A 25,247-nucleotide genomic window follows, 5' to 3' on the forward strand; every position below is an offset into this window, starting at 1 on the left:
ACTAGGGGGCCACAGCATCCATGAGATATTCAGTGGGAAATGTTACATCGCCTTGCCTTTCGGTTTCCGTGACATTCATTATATAAATTAATACTACTGCCTTATTCATTCTTAGTATGTTGTCGTCAATCAAATTGACAGCCGCTAAATAGTTAATAGTTACTTTATTTCAGACTCAGGGTCCATAATATCACATGGCCTACAAAACATCAGTGTTGTCAATGAAAAGGCTTGAAGGGATTTTGCATTAGGGTTGAAATACCAATAGTGTAATAATGATCTGTAGAAGGAATTCGAAGGAATACATATGTTTGTCCACTTTGGCATTTTATCTGGAGTTCGTTTTGAAAGTTTACATGGCCCGTTCCGTTTCAAACTTTTCATGTAATTAATCTACTTTCAAACTTTTCATGTAATTCATCTACTTGAATTAAAATGCATCATGTTGCCACTTATCAGAATAAATTAATCAAATCAGCCACCCATCAACATCTAGCAGGTAACATGAGTTAGATGTTAAAATGTACTGGTAAACAATGCAAATAACCCAAACATTCAGTTTATTTTATTTGTGTTGCCCCCCCTTGTATCCTACTGACTCACCGGCCAGCGAGGAGCCCACGGTGAGACGCCCCACTGCCTGTAGAGAAATATCACCCTCCACATCCAGCTTTACAACCCCAAATACAGGCAAATATGTAGACGCTCAACAAAGCCAGGTGCACCACAGTGGATTCGAACCCACAACCTCCGCAGTGGGTGGGCTGGCACTTTAGTTACCACTGGTCCACCCAGTGTGGTGCCTATTTTGCATCACACACACACACACACACACACACACACACACACACACACACACACACACTCTCTGTCTTCTCTCACCCAGCAGGACACCAGCTATAACATTAAGTGTTATTAAGTATAACATGTATGGAAAATTATCAGAGAATGAAATTATTCTGAACATTTTTATTATCTTGTAGTTGTACCCACATTGAAGGTTCTTGGCAGAGGAGTGAAACATTACTGCACATTTTGAAAATCCATGAAAAGAACATGAAATAACCAGACCTGGAGAAAACAGCAATTGAATTAGCAAAATAAGGTGTCTACTTGAAGCTGTGTATCTGGTAAGAGTTACAGCATATCTAAACCATTGCAAATAATTATTTATAATGATTTATCAAATAGTATATAAAGAGTGTATTCAAATACATTCCTCTAGGTCTGAATGCAAGAGTGGGACAACGCCTTCAGATTATGTATTAACTATCTGAACCAGACTATGGATAAAATGTCAGAACACTCATATAACAAGGATAACATTATGATCATGTGCATCAGAAATACAAAAGAGGCCAACATTGATTACAGGCATTCACTCAGATCATTCTGAGACAAGCAGGGTTTTTTTCTTTAAATCGCCCCAGCTAAGAGCATACCATAACAAACAAAATCAGTGAACTCCACTGAAACAACACATAGCAGTCGAGTCCCTAACTCCTGCCGAGGCCAGAGGTTCTGCCTTTTACACAGAGGTGCCCTGACTGCCCTCTGTGGGTGCCTTGTTGTTCTTTCACACAGAGGTGCCCTGACTGCCCTCTGTGGGTGCCTTGTTGTTTGTCTGGTCATCAGGCTTCATGGCTGGGAAGAGAAGCACCTCCTGTGAAACCAATAAGATAATTAACAGTTTGACGGCCGCTAATTGTTTCCAGGGTACGATGCGTGCTTAATACGACATTCCCGTTTTTCGTTTTATGCGTTTAATCCGCCGTATTGTAATAATTAAAAAGAAACTCCGTCTTTGCTGCGGAGCTGGAGACGAGACCTTCATGTTATGATGACGAAACCGGAAATCAACACATGCTGTGGGCTGCTAGGGCTTCTGGGAAATTGAAGCCAATGCAAATGAACGGAGGAGGGTCTTGTGCTGCGGTCTTGCGGTGCACCAAGATGGCGGGTGGTGCGATCGTTCATAACAAACAGAGGATCCTTTTTTCGCCGGATTTTCACGGATCAAAAGCCCAAATAATTCAGCGTATGCTCTAAAGGTAATAAAACAATCTCGGCAGCGTAGGATATTTGATTAAAATGTGGGTTACGCGTTTTATGGAGTCAAATTGTTAAGGGACGCGCAGCCAGAGCAAGTGTGTGGGCGACTCTGGTTGAAAAACAAACAGACCGAACGGGAGGGAGGGCCAATGTGGGGCAATTAAGTCTCTCTTGGGGTGAGCACAGGCACTCACGCACACCATTTTTGCAACCAAGTATAGCTCGGGCCTTAACGGTTCTGATCAAAATTGCTCGAGGATGTTGCATGCATCATCTTTCCAATAAGATTACCATGTGTTTGTTCTGTATTAACAGTAATTGTACCTTGATGTTGTTAGAGTCTGTGAGGAACATGGTGAGACGATCGATGCCCAAACCCCAACCAGCGGTTGGTGGCAGACCATATTCTAGTGCTGTGCAGAAGGTCTCGTCAATGGACATGGACTCATCATCACCCTCAGCTTTGGCCTGGAAAGAAAAATACATCTCTTTAGAGGGTCAAATAACATCCACCTGGAACTTTTAGTGTTTTGCGATTGGATGACAAGAGGGATAGGAGCCTAGGTATGACATCTGAGATTGATGTATATATGGGAGAAATAGTTTCACATTAAAAAATACATGATATAATTAACAGTGCAACAGTAAGTGATTACAAACTTGACTTTACAATCTACAAGATCACAACATGTCACAATGCATCGCATGTGAGCTTGTAGATTTAGTAGTTTGTAGATCTGCAATTTTCACAATCTTTACATGATGTACAATTAAATACGGCATAAGTGGTTAATGAGGCTAATCAATTAAAGGACAACTTTAGTTTTTTTCAACCAAGGTTCATGTTTTAGGTTGTTATTAGAGAAACTAAAAGGTGAGTGTTAAATTTCTTTCATTTGCTGCTTTCTTTCGTTTTGGGGATTTTAGCAGTTTTTGACAGGGGGGCGGGGGCATTCGAGCATGGGGCTAAATATGTATTTTTTTTACCAAATTTGATGGCGATTTATTTATTTATTATTTACTATAGTCCTAATAAACCCCAATAAATTACATCTGGCCACAGCAGATCACAGGATCTACTGAATGTGAAGGTAGCCTACTGGGGGAAGGCTTATACTGTGTGTATAGGCTCAATATGTCAGTTTGTCACATTCAATAGATCCTGTGATCTTTTGTGGCCAGATGTAATTTCTTGGGGTTTATTAGGACTATAGTAAATAATAAAGAAATAAATCGCCATAATATTTTGTAAAGAAATACATATTTAGCCCCATGCTCGAATGCCCCCGCCCCCTTGTCAAAAACTGCTAAAATCCCCAAAACGAAAGAAAGCAGCAAATGAAAGAAAATGAACACTCACCTTTTAGTTTCTCTAATAACAACCTAAAACATGAACCTTGGTTGAAAAAAACTAAAGTTGTCCTTTAAGTCAATTATTTAATAATTACAAGATTATCAGATTAATCAAAAAGTAAACAATCGAATAATAATCAGATTGCTTAAATGGATTGCTAGTTAAAGCGTTAGATATAATAGCATGGATCACATTCAAGATCAGTTTCCTGTCATACCGACCATGGCCTGCTGTTCAAAGAGCTCTCTCTGCCTTATCGGATCGTTCAACTCTGTGTAGGCATTGCAGATCTCCTTCTTCATCACAAAGAGTTCAAAACGCTCAGTCAGGCCTTTGTGAGTTCTGTGCCTGTAGGGAGAGAGACACCAGTATCAGCTGAGATTTGGAACAGGAGCCACATTTGCAATTCAAGGACTCTACAGCCCAAAGCCTGCCAGACTGTCTAAACATTCGCTGTCTAATAATGACTTTGACGAACAAGGCATCAGCATTGTAGCGTTGCCACACAGGTCATGAAGAATTTATTTTAATATCAACATTTAAAAGTGCATGATCTATTATTTAATATTTCTAATTAACGCCATCTGTCAAGAGAGACAAACAAACAGGGAGTCTACGAGGGACCTGTATACGTTTCTCTTTAATACCTCGTTAAACAAAGCTATAGCTACAAGAACGATTGCGCTCACGGTTCGAGGAGGCTCGAGACATTCTTCAGCAACTGGTGAGATCGTTCGTCTTTTATTTATTTATTTCGACATCCCGTGAGGATCCATGGTTTTGTTCTTCCTCTTTCGTTTGGAGTAGCCAGACCTTCAACTGGATTACGTTCGCTACGGGGATGGATTAAGTTTCGTTCATTTACTTTGCTTTGGAGGGAGTTTTACGTTCGGGAGGGAACTCTGGGAGTGTTTGGAAACAACACCACAGAACTACACTAAACATAAACAATAAGTGCGTGCGTGTGTGAGACACGGACACTCGTTTCGGTTCTTTCACTCATTCATTCATTCAACTCGCCGTTTTACCGGTCTGTATAACTTTTGATTTCTTGACTTGAGATAAATGGGTTATAATAACGTGAGCTTTGTTTCTGACTGTGTTTTCTGCTGGTTTATGTAGGCTGTTTATTACATTCAACTTTATCAATTGTATCTTAAGAGGAGATCATTCACAACCCGTGATTTAAATAATTAGTAGCAGTGATAGACATATCGGACCGTTACAGCATGTACCAGTTTACACAGAGCTATAAAAGTAAACACACTGAACCATGACTATACGTAGCAAAGCTACAGGTAAATCTCTAGAAAAGGAGAAGTAAGTCAAGTGTCTTCTGCTATCCTGTGATACAATGGCTCCTACTTTGAACTAGCCTGGGCACCATTTCATTTAGGGTATATGATCCTGTCGGGAGCGGATGATATCGTTACGTCATGTTGTAGTATTGTTTTGTAGGCGACAGGCAGGAACAACAGGCGGCAACTTCCTTTTCCCTCAAACAGATTTTTCTCAATAAAAGCTACAGGGCTACGAGAGCTTTTATCGAGAGGGAAAAGGAAGTTGCTGCCGCCTGTTGTTCCTGCCTGTCGACTACAAAACAATACTACAACATGTCGTAACGATATCATCCACTCCCGACAGGATCATACAGACTTTTGAAACAGAGACCAGGCTTTCCTCCGAGGTGGTGGAAAGCCTGGTGAGGCCAGGTTAACTTTGAACAGTATTGAAACTCTGCTCTGCATAATACTAGGTTCAAGTTAAAAGGTATCTCACCATTTTGCAAGAGGGCTCATGATTTGAGGATGGTCACAGATAAATGTGGGGCTGATACACGTGACCTCGAGGAAATCTCCCACCAACTGCAGCAAAACAGATCAGATTATCTTTGTGAGTATGCAAGTTAAGGAATAATTAAGTCCCGATCGGATGGTATTGGTTCTGTAGAGCACCTTGTCGAGGAGACGGGCCGTGGTTCTGGGTGGAGGACATTCCACTCCTTTTAGGGCACACAAGTCATCGAAGAACTTACGAGTTTCTGAGGAGGAACAAACATAACTTCAGAAGTCTGTGGCTGATTGAAAAAACGGTGTGTATTCATTTTATGCAATGAATTACGAGGCCAACAGTAAAATATTACTGTAAATTTACACTGTAAATTTCAATTCTGATTTACCGTCACTGTCATAGGTGTCAGCAGGAGGGAACTTAACGCCCATTTCCTTCTCAAGGTCATGTGTCATGCTCACTCTTCTGAACGGTGGAGTGAAGTCAATCTCATAGGCCTGTCCCTCTGGACCATCGGGATGATACGTTACCTTGTACCCCCCAGTGATGTGCTTCACCATTCCTGAAGACAATTAAACAACCACAGAGCTTGATATAGAGCAGTATTTCTAAAACGGGTAGTCCCAATACTTGATTCTGATTAGCTGGTTACCGTCACATGACCGGTGTAAATTTCACCGATAACCCACACCTTCAATCACTTTATATCATTCGCAGCTGATTCCGCAACTCTGTAGCTGTACTGGGGAAGGGGAGCGCTTGATTGCCTTGCAAACCCATGGCGTGCGGGCGTGTAAGCACCGCCCGGCTCATACGACTGTGAATTTGTGGCTCCAGGCAGCCCCGTAAAGACATCAAGCGCTATTCTCCCGCCACGCCTACTTGCAGCAAAACAAGGAAGTGATGTGGCTTGCTCTGGTGGCGCAAAGCGTAGCTACTTTTGTGAATGTAATAGTTTTATTAGGTTAATATTGCTATATGTTTGTAACAGTTTTAGAAAAGCAATAAGCCACTCGAGGCCCCAGCTTACCTGGGAGGTAGAAGACCCTCCGCCTACGCCCCCAGCCATTGTAAAATACCCGGTAACCTGAGACCTCTCGTGGTTTATTGCCGATTGTTTTCTTTGAGATTAATGTATTTTGTGCATTTTCACTGGTATCAAGTATTTTGATTTGTATCATGTATTGATCAAGTATTTTTGACTGACTTACTTGTGCATGATCCGATAAAAATAAAACGAATGAGTTGCCTTTTGCTTACCCGACAGAAGTTTCTCTGTGATTTCCATCAAGTCATGGTAATCTGCAAAGGCCATGTAGAATTCACAGGTGGTGAACTCTGGATTATGAGTGAGATCAATGCCTTCGTTCCTGAATTGACGGCCAATCTCATACACTCTGTCTAAACCACCGACCACCAGCATCTGGGGAGAAAGGACAAATGGTACGCCGTGAGCTCCGCGAGTATTTGGACAGCAAGTTATTTTTAACCACTAAATTAAGCCCTACATACTTTGTCGTACGGTGAATAGCAAAAATAGCTAATATCTAAAAGCTCACCCGTGACATTTTTTTTTTTATTTAACCTTTATTTAACCAGTAAAAACCACATTGAGACTGAAGTCTCTTTTACAAGTGTGAACTGGCCAGAACAATAGGCAAAATAAGTGACACAACTCTGCCAGTAAACAAAAAACAACAAAAAAAACAGGACAGACATACAATGCTCATAAATACAGTACCCACTACCAAAGAAGCTAAAAGGGAGAACAGGAACGCGACCAGTAAGGACTAAAAGATCTAAGCAACGGAAATTGCTAGTCGACTAAAAAAAAAAAAAAGCAAGCAGACAGTTGCTATACGTCAAAGCAGGAGCAGTGTATGGGAAGTGTGCCCATGGCAATCCATTTAAAGCTCACTAGGGGAATCACAGCAGCCAGTTTGAGTCTGGACTGTAGGTCATTCCAAGACCAGGGTCCGAAATAAGCGATGCTTTTTTTCCCAGCCTCAGATTTTGTTGGGGGCACGACATAGCGTAACCAACCATTTGATCTGAGGTTGAGAGAGTTTTGGACAAGTTCAAATTTAGAACCAATGTAACGTGGGAGGTTACCAAGAATGGCTTTATAAATGAGAGTATACCAATGTAGCAACCTGCGAGACGTTAAGGAATACCAACCCACAAGGGTGTACAGAGTACAGTGATGAGTCCTATAGGGGGAATTGGTTATAAACCTCAATGCAGCATGAAACAGGGGGTCAAGTTTGCTCAGAGTTGAGGAACTAGCAAAGCGGTAGACAGTATCTCCATAATCAAGCTGCGACATGAAAAGGCCTGTAACCAGCTTTTTGCGAGAAGCATTAGAAAAGCAGGACTTCATTCTGTAGAAGAAGCTCAGTGTGAACTTAAGCTTTTTTGCCAAGGTGTCAATGTGGTGTTTGAAGTTTAACTTGTTGTCCAACCAAATCCCAAGATATTTATACAACTCAACCCATTCGATGGATACTCCATCCAGAGTGGTGATATTTGAGGGGACATTGACTAGGCTATTTGGAGAAAATAGCATGGCCTTGGTTTTGTGGCCGTTTAATAGCAATTTGCTGTTTAGCAGTTCATGCTGCAAGGAGACAAAGTCAGAGGCCAAGTTTGACACTGCCACATCAAGTGAGGGGGCACAGGAATACAGAATTGTGTCATCTGCATACATATGATACCTACTATGCTTGGATTGACTACAAATATGGTTCACATACAGCAGAAAAAGCAAAGGTCCTAGAATGGAACCTTGAGGGACTCCTTTCTCTAGGGTGATAGAGTCAGACAGTGTGTCACCAAATTTAACACACTGTGTGCGGCCAAATAAGTAGCATTTAAACCAGCCTAGCACATTATGGCAACATACATGTTGTGATTGTATTGCTTTATAGATTAGATAGGGTATTTTGGAAAATTTCATTTTTTTCTGAAAATCTTGTGGTAGAGCTCAGTTAACGTATTACCTTGTGGTAGAGCTCAGTATTACCTTGTGGTAGAGCTCAGTTAAAGTATTACCTTGTGGTAATAAAGTATTACCTTGTGGTAGAGCTCAGTTAAAGTATTACCTTGTGGTAATAAAGTATTACCTTGTGGTAATAAAGTATTACCTTGTGGTAGAGCTCAGTATTACCGGTACCTTGTGGTAGAGCTCAGTATTACCTTGTGGTAGAGCTCGGGGGCGATCCTCATGTAGAGGTTCATGTCCAGGTCGTTGTGATAAGTAACAAACGGTTTGGCCACGGCTCCTCCAGGGATGAGGTTCATCATCGGCGTCTCAATCTGAAATCAAAACAATGCATTTATTAACCCATTTAGGCATGACATCAAAATAATAAAAAAAAAAGGTCCTCTAAATCGTGACAGTTTTCTGAAATACCAATGTTTCTATATCAGTGGTGTTCAATATTTCATGTCAAGAACCCCAAAAATCTGCATTTGGCCGCCGACCCCCATCTTAAAATATGTTTTTCAAGGGGACCCCCCCAGAAGCAAAGATATGAGTTAAAAACGTTCGCTCTGAAAGAATATATATTCAAAGATTTGCACCACATTTTCACTATTTAAAAAAAATAGCAGACCTACAAGCTCATAGCGTGGCACTCAGTCTCGGTGCCGCGCTATGAGCTTGTAGATCTGCTATTTTTCAATAGCTAAATTATAATACTTTAAACACCAAAAGGGGATCCCGCCCAAAATGGTAAAAATTACAATGCATGCTCTTTCCCATACATTTCATGGGCACTCTCACATACATTTCATGACTTAATGACTTTTACTTCCAGTTGTAGGCCAATGAGTTGTTGGTCTTTAACACATTGATTGCTAACTTTTGAAATTCTACTCAGGATTGCTTCTGCTAAGCGATTAACATTGGACTTTTTAACTTTTTAGGGGCCCACAGCGAGGGGCCTCTTATAGCACATCGCACATTGCATAAATCAAAAGGAAGCCAAACTAGTCCACTTCAATTTAAAAAAAAAAATATGATTCTACCATCTTCCATTCTGGAGATATTGACCTTTTTCTAAAACCTGCTTTTCACTGCACGCTGCTCTTTTGAAAAAACAGCAGAGATATGGAAGGTTGAAGTTGACAGACATTGACAGACAGATATAAAAATGAACACAAATAATATCATATACATACTACACACTGAATGAAAGCCCTGAATGTCTACTTTTAGGAGGAAAACAAATACACATGGTCCCATGTATAGTTTGTCAGTAATTGGCTGTTGAATGCAGCTTGCGCCCACCAGAGAGGATTTCAGAAAATGCATGGACCTGAAGAACCATTATTCACAAAATAAGGCCTATAGCGACATGTACATACTATATACCGTATGAAACAGAAGACTCTCTGCTTTCATAAGAAAAATACTTCTACTGTAATAATAATACAAATCACACCCCTGTGAAGTGAGCAGTGCAATGTTGCACAACATTGCACTGCTCACTTCACATGGGTGTGATTTTTATTATTATTACAGTAGAAGTATTTTTCTTATGAAAGCAGAGAGTCTTCTGTTTCATACGGTATATAGTATGTACATGTCGCTATAGGCCTTATTTTGTGAATAATGGTTCTTCAGGTCCATGCATTTTCTGAAATCCTCAGAGTATTTTAGACAAGACAAGGAACTGACAACTAAATATTCACAAAATAAGGCCTATACATACTATATACCGTATGAAACAGAAGACTCTCTGCTTTCATAAGAAAAATACTTCTACTGTAATAATAATGAAAATCACACCCCTGTGAAGTGAGCAGTGCAATGTTGCACTGCTCACTTCACAACATTGCACTGCTCACTTCACATGGGTGTGATTTTTATTATTATTACAGTATTAGTTTTTTTCTTATGAAAGCAGAGAGTCTTCTGTTTCATACGGTATATAGTATGTACATGTCGCTATATGCCTTATTTTGTGAATAATAGTTCTATAGGTCCATGCTTTCTCTAATCAGACCAGTGTGTGTCCAGTGGAAACCTCGTATGAATCTGATCTCAGGTCAGAATGGGCTAAAGTTCTCTCTGAAAAAGAGAATTTTATAAATGAAATGGATTCAATAGTCTAGTATTGACAAACAGTATATGGGATATGTGTATTTTATTTGTTTTCCTCCTAAAATTAGACATTTAGGGCTTTCATTCAGTGTGTAGTATGTATATGATAATTTATTTATGTTTATATCTGCCTGTCATGATAACGTCATGATGATGATGATTCTATGCACATATGTGATCATTGTCTCAGTAAACAAAATCAACAGATCGTTTGATAGCATAACAGTGACTTGAGAGGTTGACATGTCTGGACATGAACCACAGGAGCGACTCAACTCGCAGTGGGGGGGGGGGTTCCACGACATGTCTGGACATGAACCACAGGAGCGATAAGCGTAGCCCGGCTGGCTGTGATTTCGACAAAATGACAGACAACACGATGGCTTCCGCAGCTTAGGATTGTATTAGTTATCCATTACAAACGGGTCGATTACGTCCCAGACGCCTTATCACTGCAATTGGCTGGCGAAGGCGCTATGGCGATTATGGTGATCAACTGCCGAGAATCTTTTTTCCGAGAATGAGAGTAGCATTGCAAACTGCAAAACGATCGATCGCAACTCGCAGTGTGGGGGGGGTTCCACGGTGTGATATCTGCTAGCCTAGTATACTGCTTCTTTGTCCAAACATGGCTGACGCGACGGCGAAAAAAAGACAGTTGGTCAGATGTATACTGCTTCTCCTATGGCGGTCCTTCGAGAATACGTCATTCGTTTCGCGTATACCTGTCCGTGTGCGTGAAATGGCGATCGACCGTTGGAGATTATTCTTGGTTTATATACGGGTTTATATTTCCGAGAATGAGGCGGCAGACCGGTGAGTTGTCGTTGGAAAGAATTAGAGAGGGCTGTGTCGAGTGGATCTGTGTGAATGAGTGGGGGGGGGGGGGGAGAAACTGTAATGCGATGGAGAGATGCCTCGGGAGAAACCATGTAGAAACAGGAGGGGAAGGGTAATCGAGTGTATTCACAAATTTCACACACACTAGAAAATGGGTAGCTCCATTTTAGATCCCCTGATCTGCGTTGGTCTATGCCGTGTGCAGGACGGCGATGCCGCCTCCCCAGTACGTCGTAATGGATACGGCATGCCTGGAATGTGGTTAGACCAGGCCTCTTTTCAGGAGGTGGGGGGCTTTAAACTCCCGGATCTCACAGCGGATCTTTCTGGAGATGATCAGTGTTACATTATGTGTTGTCCGGGCGTCAGAGAAGTTGATGTACAGTATACAGTAAAAACACCAATAAAACGCTTTAGAGCGTGATGCGCAGACGGCGCTCGAGATTAATAAAACGCTTTAGAGCGTTTTGCGCAATCGATGAGTTAAAATAAAATATCCAGCTGAAAATACCTCGGCAGGGAAGGGACAGACTAAAAACAATCCTGGCAGTAAATAAGCCATGTTTAGGTCACATTCACACCTAATTCTTCGGTAGACTCGATGCGAATGGGTGGAGAAGTTTGGCCATTCTGCATATTTAATTTGCTGCGTTTGCCTTCACACTGTGCTGTCATCCGCAGCAATTGGAAACGTATCAGGGAACTTTATCAATGTGTTGAATTCATAAACTACACAGTGAAATATATATGTGTTAAAAAATATATATAGTTTGAGGAATAGTTAGGACTTTAGGACGTAAAGTGATGGTAACGTGGTTGCAGTGTGTGTGTGGATGTCTATGTGTGTACTGTGCGGATGTCTACAACTTTACCAACTTGTTTTATAAAGTAGCGGCTAGCCAACAAAAGACTACATACATTAACCCATTCTGACCCGAGATCAGATTCTATAAATGTCTTCTACATCCTGACAGTTTTCTGAAAAAGCTATGTTTCTGTCAGTCGTTCTTCGATTTTTAAAAAATAGCAGACCTACAAGCTCTAAGCATAACATAATGCTAACACCAAAAGGGGTTCCCGCCCAAAATGGGTTAAATAAACCTGGTAGGCTGGTAATTTAATAGGAGTAGCCTACTGTCTACACAAACACACACACACACCACTTTTATCTGACTCCAGATCAGCGGAGACGCCCGTCAGGATTCCCGGTCCAGGTTCTGTACTACGAGTGCAAACACTTCATGCAACCTGCAATAAATGTGCGATGGAATCGCCTCCATTATCTTGCTATGTATCCTGCACACCGCATTGTTCGTGTGTGTAACCTTTAGCATAAGCCGCTTATGCCGAAGGTTACACACACGAGCAAAGGTTACACACACACACACACACACACACACACATAAGCCTGTATGATGGTCTGGCCCATATTCCAATAAGGGCTTCTATATCTCTTCATTAGACCACGTGTTTCCACTTGACATCTTCACTGTCAAGTAAATAATGCCTTCTCCTTCCTTCTCGTGTGCCAAATATCAACTTCTTCATCCCACAATATGGCACATTCACTCCCTATGTTTAATGCGATTGCATTCACACACACCAGCAGTGACCGGCACTCTGCTGCGTATTGAAGCGAAGCGAAACCCCCGTTTTTTGGTGGAGTAGAATGCGGTTCTTTGGTGCGCATTAGGATTCTAATGAGGCTTCACACCTGCCAAACGAAGCGCACTTTCCGACAATGTGCAGCAGGATTCGTTTTATTCACAGTAAAGCTTTCTAATAATAATAATAATACTTTTTTTTAAAGGACAATACACCTCTAATAGCTGCCTTTGACAAAACAATTTAATATGCATGCATGTGACCTTTTGTGCCATGACGTATTCACGGTGCAATTTATCCAATTAAACCCACTGCTCATATTGTTTCATGTGAGCTCTATAAACCTCAATTTAGACGTCTGAAACTCTTCCATTGACTTAAATCACCTCCAAGAATCCCATTTGGTCCAGGAAGCTGCGCAGGTAGGTGATGACTTTGGAGCGAGTTATAAACTTCTGTCTCACGTAGTCGTTGAGAATCAGATCCAGGTAGCGCTGACGGAACCTAGTCTCCTTTGGCAAGGAAGAAAACAGAAAACATGCCGGTGAGAAGTTGCTTGAAAGTTACGTGTACCTTGGTGATGTCATTTTGTGCCAATCAAGGGGTAGGTAGGGTTACCAAAAATCAAAAGGGCCAAAATGTACACATTATGATACGGTTGATGATGCTGCGTTTGGTCGTGTAAATGATATAAACTATTTTCACATTTTAATTTGATTTTTCCTTTTTTTTATATTTGTTTATCTTATCTATCTTGTCTGTCCATGAATACATACTCTGCTGTTGTTGCTTGTGTTTGTATTGTAGGTTTTCTGTTTTATGTGTGCAAAAAATCTAAAATAAAGTACTGATCATCATTTTTTTTTTTTTTAAAGGGCCGGCCAAAATGTATTATTAGAATGTATGCTATCGTTTTATTGACCCATATGTGATTTATTTTAAATAGTCAAACTAAAACAGTGCAAAATGTCTTGGGTGACATCACCATTTATTTTTAGTAAATTATTTTAGACATCAAATGACAAAAAGTAAGCTAATAAGCTAGTAAGGAGTGTCTACTTTGGGTGATTAGTTAAAGTGAAACAATGTATTTTTATTTACCCATTTTGACCTGAGATCAGATTCTAAAAATGTCTTCTACATCCTGACAGTTTTCTGAAAAAGCTATGTTTCTATGTCAGTGGTTCTTCGATTTTTCAAAAATAGCAGACCTACAAGCTAGCTTGTCTTAACTGTGTTAAGCCTTTACCTTGTCTTTGAGACCAAAGTGAAGATGTGGCAACATATGCAGACAGGGTGACAGACAGTAGAGCCTTTACCTTGTCTTTGAGACCAAAGTGAAGATGTGGCAACATATGCAGACAGGGTGACAGACAGTAGAGCCTTTACCTTGTCTTTGAGACCAAAGTGAAGATGTGGCAGCATATGCAGACAGGGTGACAGTAGAGTCATCTCTGTAGGAATGATGCTCAACTCTCCTTTCTTGGTTTTCCCCGGGTTGCCTCGGACACCCACAATGTCACCACGACGCAGCTTGTTGTTGATGGCTTCAAAGTCCTCCTCAGACTTGTAGTTCCTTCATGGCAGGGAGAGAGAGAGGTGGACAACCACACAAGAATTAAGCTATTCACCTGAAGAACAATGGCAAATACCGCCCCCCCCCCCTTTCCCCTCACTGTATAGGTTTATTTTCCCTTTTTGCTTCCTTTATGATGAATTCCTGTTCTGTTCTTTGACTATATGGAAGTGTCTATTTATACGTCTCTAAATGTTTTGATGAATTGAACATGGTGGACCCTCACCATTGGAGAAGCTCAGATACAACAGGTACAAATCTCGCCAGAAATTTGTAAAGGCTTGGTCCCCTTTCCTTGAATTCACCCTTTCTGTCTTCTGATTCAGTCTTCATTCAGTCATGTTTTCCTACATGTAATTTGGTTCACTGTGTAGCCCCTTAATCTAGTAAAAGGCAAATCTTATTTTATTGTATTTATTTCATTCATTTATTATTTATATCCTTTACTACCTGTTTATTTTTTTTTGTGATGGAACCGGGGAGGGTGGGGTTGTTTGTCTACAAAAACTGAAAATCTTATAAATAAAGTTATAAAAAAGAAAAAGAACATGGTGGACCCTCTTGTATACAAGTGTAATGCTTAATTGGGTCGTCCACTCACAGTTAACAGTCTTTGTATTGAGTTTGTGCTTGAAATGTACTGTAATTCTGCAAACTGTTAAAGGTATATTCAGTGATTTCACTCAAAAAACCTTAGGTTTCGTTTTTGGCTGGGACCTAAGCCTTTCATCCAATCAGGATAGAGAGCCAAAAACGAAACCTAAGGTTTTTTGACCCCCAGGGGTCAACTGGGGACAGGGAGGAACTCCTTATATGGTCAGCACACTCTATAGTAGAGAGGATTATCACAACAAAACAAAAAAATAAGTGATATTTGAATTAAGTGAAATCACTGAATATACCTTTAATACATAAGACAATCAATCAATCAATGGATTTACAATACTTTCTTTTATGTAAAGACAGTTATATAATTTCTGCTTTTGTTCAGAAGAAGTATCCAACCCATTTAGGCCTGACGTCGAAATAAATAAAAGAGTCTTCTGAAAGAATATATATTCAAAGATTTGTGCCACATTTTCACGATTTAAAATCGTTCAATACCTTGAGGCTGCCATAACTTGCAGCTTGACACCTTCCCCTCGCAAGTCATAGAACAGCAGCTTAGCACCAGATTCCCTCTTGGCATGGATCCGACCTGACAATCATAATTATGGGTAATGAAAAAACTTTAATGATTGGATAAAAAGATGGTCCTCCCCAGGAAATCTGAGACATAATTGCATTCGCAATTGAATTTATAGTTATATTGTAAATATTTATATGCTTGAATACTTAAAATGTTGTACCTGAGACGTTGAGAACAACATCTGTTAGCTGGTCCCCGGGCTGTAGATAGTTGTACTTCTCAATGAAGTCTGTGAGTGATAAATCCACATGATATTTATGTGGGTAAGGGTCCTCCGCTGTGCCCTTCAGAGCTTGGATAGCCTGGCTGCGGATCTTGAAGTATTGCTGCATTACATGGAAAACATTAGCAAATTATCATCACAGAAAGAGAATCATGGATTGACACTGGCTACGTTTACATGAAGGGTGATCATTCCGAATAAATACTTCCGAATAAAATACATCCGATGTAATGTTTTTTGCCGTGAGTTTACATGGGAAATGGTCATTCCGAATGAGTGTTTATATGGAGAAGTGATATAAGACATGATACATGTTAATTCACGTGAAACTACGCCATCTGTTGGACACATAAAATATAGGCAGTTCATTCATTGTGACTTTCAGACGAAAGACGACACTTTGAAATCCCATAATTTCATTCCGCAGTAGTTTTGAGGCTGTTGCTTGGATAGGGACGGACATACATGTTTACCGTCTTTTTTTCCCCACCTGCTCCGCTGGGAAGGTGATCATCTCGTTTTTATGTGTAGATTACTTTATTATCTACAGCACGGCCAGGGCACGCAACACACTGATTATTATTGTATCGGGTCGCTCGTTATTTTTGAGAGAGAGAGAGAGAGTGTGAGAGAGAGACCGTTGAACACACACACACACACACACACACACACACACACACACACAAAATGCACGAAATAACGCGCTCTATGTGCAAACTCCTCGGCGCGCCTAGGCTTGGATATGAGGCTTATGAGCGCCTTGGAGTTGGAGCGCAATGGAAATGAGCATGCTCAGAAAGACCAGAATGAATTTACATCCGAAGCAGTGTATACATGAATCCAATTTTCTTTCAATCGCATTGAAAATCGGAGTAATCCGGCCAGTGACATCGGAATGGTTTTTAGATCGCATCGAGTGTTTTCATTCGGATGTAAGTTTTTGTAGGTGTTTACATAACAACGTTTAATAGGATTGAACTTCTATTCGGAATGAAAAGGGGATTTAACTGCTCATGTAAACGTAGCCACTGACAGGTAGTATAACTGCTGCACTTATTCCAATTTATTTGTATTTAAGTGAATTATTGCTCGCATAATGTCTTATTCGTTGCATGTCTAAGTCAGGCCGGAAATGCCATTGTTTGGCTAATGCGGAACCCCTTATAGGGCAGTCTGGTATCACTGAGACGGGTAGACAGGTTGCACACATCTGTTTGACAGCGTGATGCAGACAGAAGTTCCCAAGTTTGTGCATCGCTGTGTTCAGCACAGCTTTCTCATTCCCTTATGCTTAGAGCAGCCAGTAAAGTATGTTAATGTTGTTATTTTGAATGTTATTTGAGTGTAATTTATTTATTTCATTTATGCTTATATGCTGTATTGTTTATGCCATGTTATACTAAGCATTTGTGTACTTTTTGTTGTTGTTTATCAATTCGACGTTGGTTTGTGTGCTTCAAGTGCTACACAATAAATCCACCAGTATGCAGAACAACTGACTAGTTTTTGGACAATAGCAGAGGGAGTGATAGGTAGCACTTCTTGGCTGGTTTAAAGTGAGGTGACCGAATGAATTGAAACGGTGTGAAAGTGCAGAGATTCTAAACTCACGTTGGGGTCCAGCGTCTCCTCGTCCACCCCGAGGTCAGCCTGGTCTCCTTTGTTACTACATTCCTTCTTCTGCTCCACCTTGGCTTCCTTCTTCTCAGCTGCCTTCTTATCAGCTTTCATTCGCCTCTTCAGCTCACTGACGGCAAAAGGTACAAACAGCAGTGTAAGGTAACAATGTAAGGGTATGGTACAGAGATGAACTTTGATGACAAAAGGTTGGATGTTTTTCTCACTGGAATGGAAAAGCCACCAACCTTTTGTCACCTCTCCAGCGATTGCCGTAAATTTGAGTCGGAACTGAAGCTGAGCAGGGAAGCGTGAATTTTAACCCATGTCCTCCCCTGACCCAAAAGGCTTGGCCCAACTGCCGACAGGCAGCCCTGGCCAGAGACAGCATACTGAAGCAACTACTGAGCTGTGAGCTACAGCAACCTGTAGAGACAGACATGCGCAAACACGTCACATACAAACCTTAAAGCTCTCCTCTGGCAGATGCAAAGACATTTCACAAGTGCTGTGTGACTATATTTATAAAGGATAACAACCGTTACTGATTCATATAAAACGGGAGGCCTATACCGATTAAGCACCTGTACGTCCATTCCATCTTTCAACTTGGTATGTGTCAAGGAACTTGGAAGAAGACAGCAGCACAAATGCAACCACAAGATCATTACTGCTTCACATCATTGTTCCACTGTGTTATAGAATTAAAGTGCCTGTGGCCGAGATCTGGTATGATCTCGGGGAGAGATGCCGAGAAGATAAGGCTAGGCTGGTTTACTTACCTTCTTGAGCCGCAGTGTTGGTAGAGTTAGGTATGGTGCGTCTAAGTCGAGCTGCTGTTGCTATAATGATATCTTCCAGTTAGGTCCTGCGGTAGGCATGTATTTATAGTTATAGATAGTGATGTCACTGATGTCACTGACGTCCTGGTTGTGATGTCAGAGAGGCACTACGTTCCTTCGTAACACTCCCCCTTAGTGAGGCCGTGGGCTTCACTATTCGTTCTCTCTGATCATTGTGGCTGTGTCCGGCAGCTCTGGGAGCTGGATTAGCCGGGCCACGGGCCGCGTGCATGTCCGGCTCCCCAGCTGCACTGTGGCCGTTCTTACCCGGCCGTCTTCGCCCGGTGTTACCTCTGTTACCTTGCCCATCTGCCAGTACGCTCTCGGGAGCTGCGGATCCATCACCAGGACGTGGGCCCCTTTGGTGAGGTTCTCTCTCTCCGCTAGCCATTTCTGACGCGGCTGTAGGTTGGGCAGGTAGAAGCGAGTAAATCGGCGCCAGAATTGATCGGCTAGGATTTGGGAGTGTCGCCACCTCCGGCGGCTGAGCAGTTCGGCTTCGGGGTAGATGACCTGCGGCGTCGAGGCGTCGGACCTGCCCATGAGGAGGTGGTTCGGTGTCACCGGGTCCGGGTCTGCTGCGTCCGAGGACACATAACCTAGGGGCCTGGAGTTCAGGATAGCCTCGATCTCGATCAGCGCTGTTGCCAGTACCTCCTCGGGCACGGTTTGTGTGCCCAGGATCACTCGGAGTATGGTTTTGACGGACCTCACCTCCCTCTCCCAGGCGCCCCCAAAGTGTGGGGCCCCTGGTGGGTTGAACACGAAGTCGACCTGTAGGGGGGCCATCTTGGATTTGAGTTCTGGCTTCAGGTGTCCGAAGGCCTCTCTCAGCTCCCGACTTCCTCCGACGAAGTTCGTGCCCCGATCGGACCTCAGCTCGATGGGTTTGCCCCTGTGTGCCATGAAGCGACGGAGGGACATGAGGAACGAGTCCGTTGTCATGTTGGTTAGGAGTTCCAGGTGTATGGCTCGTGTCGTGAGGCACTTGAATATGATGCCCCATCGCTTTTCCGTCCTTCTGCCGCACTTTATGGTGAGTGGCCCGAAGCAGTCCATGCCGGTGGAGTGAAAGGGGGGGTCCATTAACCTTAGCCTGGACTTGGGGAGGTCCGCCATCTTGGGCTCGTTGGGTCTTCCCTTCCACCTTTTACACTCGAGGCAGGTGGTCTGGTGTTTCTTCACTGCTTCCCTCCCCCTAGTTATCCAGTACTTTCTGCGCATCTCGGCGAAGACTCGTTCGGTTCCTGGATGTGCTAGGTCCTCGTCGTATTGTGCGATTAGGAGCTTCGTATAGGGGTGGGCCGGTGATAGCAGGATAGGGTGTGTCGCTCCGGGGTCCAGGTCCTGGCATCGCCGGAGTCTGCCTCCTACCCGCAGGAGCCCTGAGTGGAGTTCTGGGGCTAGTGCTCTTATCCTGCTGGATTTGGGTAGCTCCGCGCCGGCCTGTAGCATTTTGATTTCCTCACCAAAGCTGTCTCTTTGGGCCTGGCCGAGGATGCTTATTTCTGCGTCTCGGTAGTCTTTAGAGCTTATCTCGCTTTCGCTCCCCCCCTGCGTTGCCTTTAAGGTCAACGCAGTGGCATTGATCAGCTCGTTGTAGGATGACGGCAGCGGGCTGGCCCACTTGAGGCAGCAGAATAGTGTCTTCTTTATCTCATATAGTTCTGCTTGCTCTTCGGATTCTACCGATGGGTTCAGGACTGGTTGCGTGGGCCACAGGTCCTCTGCTAGGGTGAGGAACGAGGGGCCCTTACTCCAGCGGTCTCCACTTGCGATCTCCTGAAGCGTCTTGCCTCTCGTGATGTCGTCCGCTGGGTTACTCATGGTGTTTATGTAACGCCATTCTGTGGCTTCTGTTAGTGATTGTATTTCCGTGACTCTGTGCCCCACGAAGACTTTGTAGGTGCACGACTGAGATCGGAGCCAGTGAAGGACTGTGGTGGAATCTGTCCAGAGGACCTGGGCTGCGATGGTCACGGTGAGCTCCTCTCTAAGTGTTGCGGCTAACTGGGCCCCAGCGAGGGCTGCACACAGCTCCAGCCTGGGTATTGTTAGTTGTTTCTTGGGGGCGATCCTGGAACGCGCCGCCAGGAAGGATGTGTGAAACTTCCCCTGGTAGTCTTCTGTGCGTAGGTACGCTACCGCTCCGTACGCCATCTCCGAGGCGTCGCAGAACACGTGGATGCTGTGTCCTACAGGGTCACGACCATCTGTGTGCCCCGCGTAGCACCTAGGCAACACGATCTCAGGGAGGTGTGCAAGCTCGCCCTCCCATCTTCGCCAGGCTTGGAGTAGCTCGCTTGGCAGGTTGGGATCGTCCCAGAGCCGATCTGGTTTGTTCCACAGCTCTCTCACCACCATCTTCGCCCTGGTGGTGTATGGAATGATGAAGCCCAGGGGGTCGTATTGTCGCGCCAATACCTTGTAGATGTTTCTCATGGTGGGCACCATGGGCTCTCCCGGCTTCTGTTTGTACCTCAGTACGTCCGAGGCGCATAGCCACAGCAAGCCCAGGGTGCGTTCTTCCGGATCGGCTCCATCTTGCGTGAACCATAATTCACTGTTTTTGGACAGTGATGCTTCCGGGAAGTGCTTTATGACGTTGGGGGTGTTGCTTGCCCACTCGCGTAGCTCGAAACCGCCCCGCAGGAGGAGCGCGTAGAGATTGTCCACGCTCCTCTTAGCTTCATCCTCTGTGGAGAAACTCTGCAGCCAGTTGTCCACGTAGAAGCACTGATCTATGGAGGCTCGGGCGTCACTCCCTTCTTCGGTGTGCTTGTGCACTAGGGCTGGGCGATATGACAAAATCTCATATCACGATATAGAATTTATTTTATCACGATAACGATATACTCACGATATAGCATATTTTTTACGATACCTATTTTTTTATCTAAAATAATTGATTTTTGTTCAAGTCGAGTACTTTACTGTACTTGGGCTGTACTGTACTGTACTGTACTGTACTGTACTGTACAAGCTCTCCTCCCTGGCCTCTGTCTGTGTTAGGCTGCACAACAGTGACACTTGGTGGTGACAATAGTTATGCTATTTCCGTGCTCGGATACAGGGACAGGGACACACATAGCTGTCTATAATGGTTGCACCACTCAAAAAACAATTAAATTCACATTATCCAGTCTACTTATATGAATATAATACTGATGCCCTTCCCATGCACAGACAGGCCCAAAGCAAGTACAAAAATATTACAAAATAAAATGTATATAATAATAATTAGAGGCTGAACTCAATTGTTCAGCCTCTGTAGACATTTTTAAAGCACAGCTCAAGACCCACTTCTACAACATTGCTTTTAATTGATCTTTTATTTTTTGTTATTCATGTCCTCACTGTATTGCATCACTGCTTGTTTTTTAATGTCGTTGCCTTGCTTTTCTTTTTTTCTCCATTGCTCTGTAAAGCACTTTGAGAGCTGCATTTCATGTCATGAAAGGTGCTATACAAATAAAGTTTTATTAGTATTATTAATAATAATTATTATTATGACAATTAAAAAGAAAAAAGAAAGAAATAAGACGTTGCCATTCAGAGTTCAGACACAGAAGTACAGGCCTGTGTCTGCATTAAATTGGCTTAAGGAAAAAATAAATATCTCATGTCACAGTTTGTCACTACAGTTGTTTCAGTTCATTTAAGCTCTGTATAGGGAATCAACATGTTCTGTTGTAGTTATAGTTTAGTTTGTTAAAGACGTTGGGCAGCTTAACGATGTTTAATTGACTACAGGCGATAGAGTGAGAGAGAGTGAGAGAGAACGCGATCTTGTCGTCACCTCTCCATGCCCAGCTGTGCGTATATATGCGAGTCTGGGACGAGTGGGGCTTTTTCTTTTCCTTTTTTTTTGATGATCACAACAAAGTCAGCGTCTTGTGTTGTTGTTGTAAGCTGTTGCTGAATTAAGGACTTTTCAAATGGAATAATTTATTTGGAACAATAAAACAAGACAGGACTGCACAGGTAAGAGGAACGTCTTCGTCTTGGAAGAAGTTTGCAGTGCACCCGACGACGGACAAGCTTATTGTTCAACTGTGTAAAACATGCGTGGCTCACGCAATTTATCAATTTGACCCAACATGAAACCTGCATTTATAACAGTGAATGACCGGTTACTTTAGGGCGCGTTCGGAAATAGCGCACTAGGCGCACTGTGCAATGCAAACTGATAGATGAGTTCGCTCCGGTGTGGTATTTCCGAACGTGCCCCTTACACCGCTCTGAATCTCGTCAGCCATCATCTCCCTTCATGTAATCAAAACCACTTCCATATCCATACAATGGAAGACGTTGCCCCTCTTTTAGGTGCAAGCACCACCTCGGCTTGTGTTGTGGTCGTGTTAGAGTATATAATAGAGAAGACATCCGAAAGGTGTTGGCTCACTGTTTTCAGTGCGCGCGGTGGGCTGCTGGGCATGCCGTATATAAGCGCTGTGACGTAAAATACTGCCGTAAAGCGAAACGGCGATATAAGCGATATAGCTTTTTTTTCGTGATAGACATTTTCTATCGAAAATACGATATATATCGTCATATCGCCCAGCCCTATTGTGCACGTGTGTCTGTAGCGCGTACGTGGTACAGCATGGGGAGCAGGTGGTGCCGAATGGAAGCACCTGCCACTCGTACACCGTGGGTGGTTCCTTCACGTCCAGGTCTCTCCATAGAAACCTGGTCAGTGATCTATCCTCTGGGAGGAGCCGCACTTGGTGGAACATCCCTTTTATGTCGCTGCATATCGCGACTGGGCGCTCCCTGAATCTCAGTAGAACCCCTAACAGCGTGGCTCCAAGGACTGGCCCTGGCAGTAGCCTCTTGTTCATGTTCTGATTCTTGTACGTGTGTGAGAAATCGAACACAATCCTGTTCTTGCCATTGTGCGTCCGCATGAAGTGTGGAATGTACCATGACTCCTTGGATTGCGCTGCTTCGGCTGATGGGACTGGGAGGATGTATCCTGCGTCCCTCAGCCTCTTCATTTCTTTGTTGTAGCTTTCTGCGCCTTGCGCGTCCTTCCCCAAGCGTGCCTCGGTGTGGCGCAGGAGCTGTGGTGCGCTTCCTTGTTTTTAACACGGGGAAAGAGGAGGCGTTGCGAGGTGCTGCGAGGCGCAAGCATGGCTCGCGGACCAAATGGGGCCGTCTCGCGGACCAAAAGCGGCCGCTATTTTTTAAATGACTATTCGAATCAAAATTTAAAAATCGATTCCCGTGCGTATCGATTGAACATCGATTAATCGATTTTTTTGGGTCAGCCCTAGTTGATAGGCTGGGCCGGCTTTGGTGTGACCAAGTGCTCGTGCGGTCCTGGGCGCGGCCGTTGTAGCGGTCGTGGGCGTCCTCGGGACAGGGAACGGGGCTATTGGCGTACTCGCTCCTGCGATGTGCTGCGGAGGGCTGTGGCATGCTGTAATCTGCCGGTTGCTCGCCGGCATGGGGTTCGAGTTCCGGGAGCGGGGCTGGGGCCTGTCTGGTGCCGTCTGGACTGCTATTAGACTGCTATTAGACTGCTACTGCTAGTATTTTAATAGGCTCGTAGCAATAAACTGCAGGGGTAGAAGAAAGATTTGTCTTTCAAAAGTGAAATAAAACGAAACCAAGTGAAACTACTTGGTATTTAAGCGCCTCCTCCAGAGCAGCAGTGTGAGCCCTTAATAAAAACGAGCGCTTCCAAACTCCAACATTTCTTCTTCTTGACAGAAAGTAGCTCATAACATGTCTACAGGGGATTTTTATGAAAAACAAGCTCGGCAGATTGAAAGAGCTTAATTCAAGCTTGGACTACAGCTGCAATGTTGGTGAGTTTAACGTTGTTTAAGACAAGCAAATCGCAAAAGCAAATGGATGAGTGGGGAGTCAATGGGGGGTATTGCAACTCTAGATTCATCCCATTATTTAAAAAATCTAGAGTTGCAAATTGCGTCTAGGAGCAAGTGCCCTTAGACTCTCGTAGAGAATGATGTCAGAATCGATAAGTCTAAATGGAGTCTAAATCTTAGGCTATATCACCATTTTATTTCATTAGAGATTGTATTAATGCAATATAGCTAGATTCAACATACTCAACCCTGCACACATTCTAAATATGCCTCAGAAATATTGTACTGAGCTAATTGACTGCTACCACCTTCAATAATAATGATAATAGTCTTTATTTTCTCCACATCATATTTTCTTTGTCATGGACACAGAACATTTAATTCTACTTGAGTTGGAAGCATCAAGACCCATTTTAACCCTCAATGGCTTCCTTTCTGAAAAATAACGTTATTGTAAAAAGATTCACGCGTTTAGATATAGCTATACATCACCAGCTATATAGCTGGTGCCACTTGGACCCGGACGTAACGTAGGACTACAACATGACGTCGGACTAAAAGTCGACCGGGCCCATTTAATAAAATGCATCTAGGATCTTGTAGTTCTCCTTTAAACGGTAACACCCTTAGAGTATATATGTACTATATACTATATATATATATATATATGTACTGTATATATATACTCTAAGGTAACACCACATAACCATAGAGTATTCACATAACGAAAAGCAAATGCCAACCACAGAGGAACAAAACTACATTGCCAACACGCTCAGGCGAACTGCCCTATGGGATATGTAGTCCTTGCGTATGAAACCATATGGTACCCACACTTCGCTCTGACCTGATGCAACACCGTGAAACATTGTCACAAATTCAAGGTGGACCTTATATGTGCAAAGTACACGAAACACGGCCATACCGTTTCTATTAATTTCTCATCCTAGACGGAAATATATTATTTTACTCACTTTTTGCTGATTTTCTCTCCGTCCGGTGCGTCCACCTCTGCAACGTCCGCCATCTTGTTGATGCTATGCACAGAAAGGACAATGCGCATGCGCACTGCGCAGTGCACAAACCTGCGTGAACTCTGATTTCCGGCACTCTGGACGCATAAGTAGCTGTAATACTGCCCTCTAGCGTTCATGAAGAAAAACCAACACATTCTTATTTTGCCAAAGCTATGCTTTATAATAATGGTTCTTAAA

General features: G+C 43.1%; 1 protein-coding gene across 2 annotated transcripts; it reads right to left on the reverse strand.

Moving 5' to 3' along the window:
- Positions 1-954: 954 nt before the first annotated feature.
- On the reverse strand, positions 955-25,069 carry kars1 (lysyl-tRNA synthetase 1). 2 transcript variants are annotated; one of them, XM_083793722.1, is made up of 15 exons: positions 25,008-25,068; positions 17,603-17,780; positions 17,349-17,484; positions 15,675-15,840; positions 15,430-15,523; positions 14,139-14,325; positions 13,136-13,261; positions 8,393-8,512; positions 6,458-6,620; positions 5,586-5,759; positions 5,362-5,447; positions 5,186-5,271; positions 3,628-3,754; positions 2,377-2,520; positions 955-1,663 (listed from the first exon to the last, which is right to left on the reverse strand). In XM_083793722.1, exons 2-15 carry the CDS (start codon positions 17,743-17,745, stop codon positions 1,577-1,579), a joined length of 1,839 nt encoding a protein of 612 aa, XP_083649848.1. In that variant the 5' UTR covers positions 17,746-17,780; positions 25,008-25,068; the 3' UTR covers positions 955-1,576. The 2 variants fall into 2 exon arrangements, with proteins under 2 accessions (XP_083649848.1, XP_083649849.1); XM_083793723.1 differs by lacking the exon at positions 17,603-17,780 and having other exon boundaries at positions 25,008-25,069.
- Between the last annotated feature and the right edge of the window lie 178 nt (positions 25,070-25,247).

The sequence above is a fragment of the Protomyctophum parallelum genome (assembly GCF_964188405.1).
Source record: "Protomyctophum parallelum genome assembly, chromosome: 2".
NCBI classification, from domain to species: Eukaryota; Metazoa; Chordata; class Actinopteri; order Myctophiformes; family Myctophidae; genus Protomyctophum; species Protomyctophum parallelum.

What these genes read in the sequence shown, in the direction of transcription:
- kars1 (XM_083793722.1), bottom strand. Translation starts at nt 17,745, where the DNA reads ATGCTGTCTCTGGCCAGGGCTGCCTGTCGGCAGTTGGGCCAAGCCTTT. An exon ending in AGGAGACGCTGGACCCCAAC is followed by an intron (nt 15,841 to 17,348) that starts GTGAGTTTAGAA and finishes CATGTAATGCAG; the next exon opens with CAATACTTCAAGATCCGCAG. An exon ending in TGACACCTATGACAGTGACG is followed by an intron (nt 5,448 to 5,585) that starts GTAAATCAGAAT and finishes GTTCCTCCTCAG; the next exon opens with AAACTCGTAAGTTCTTCGAT.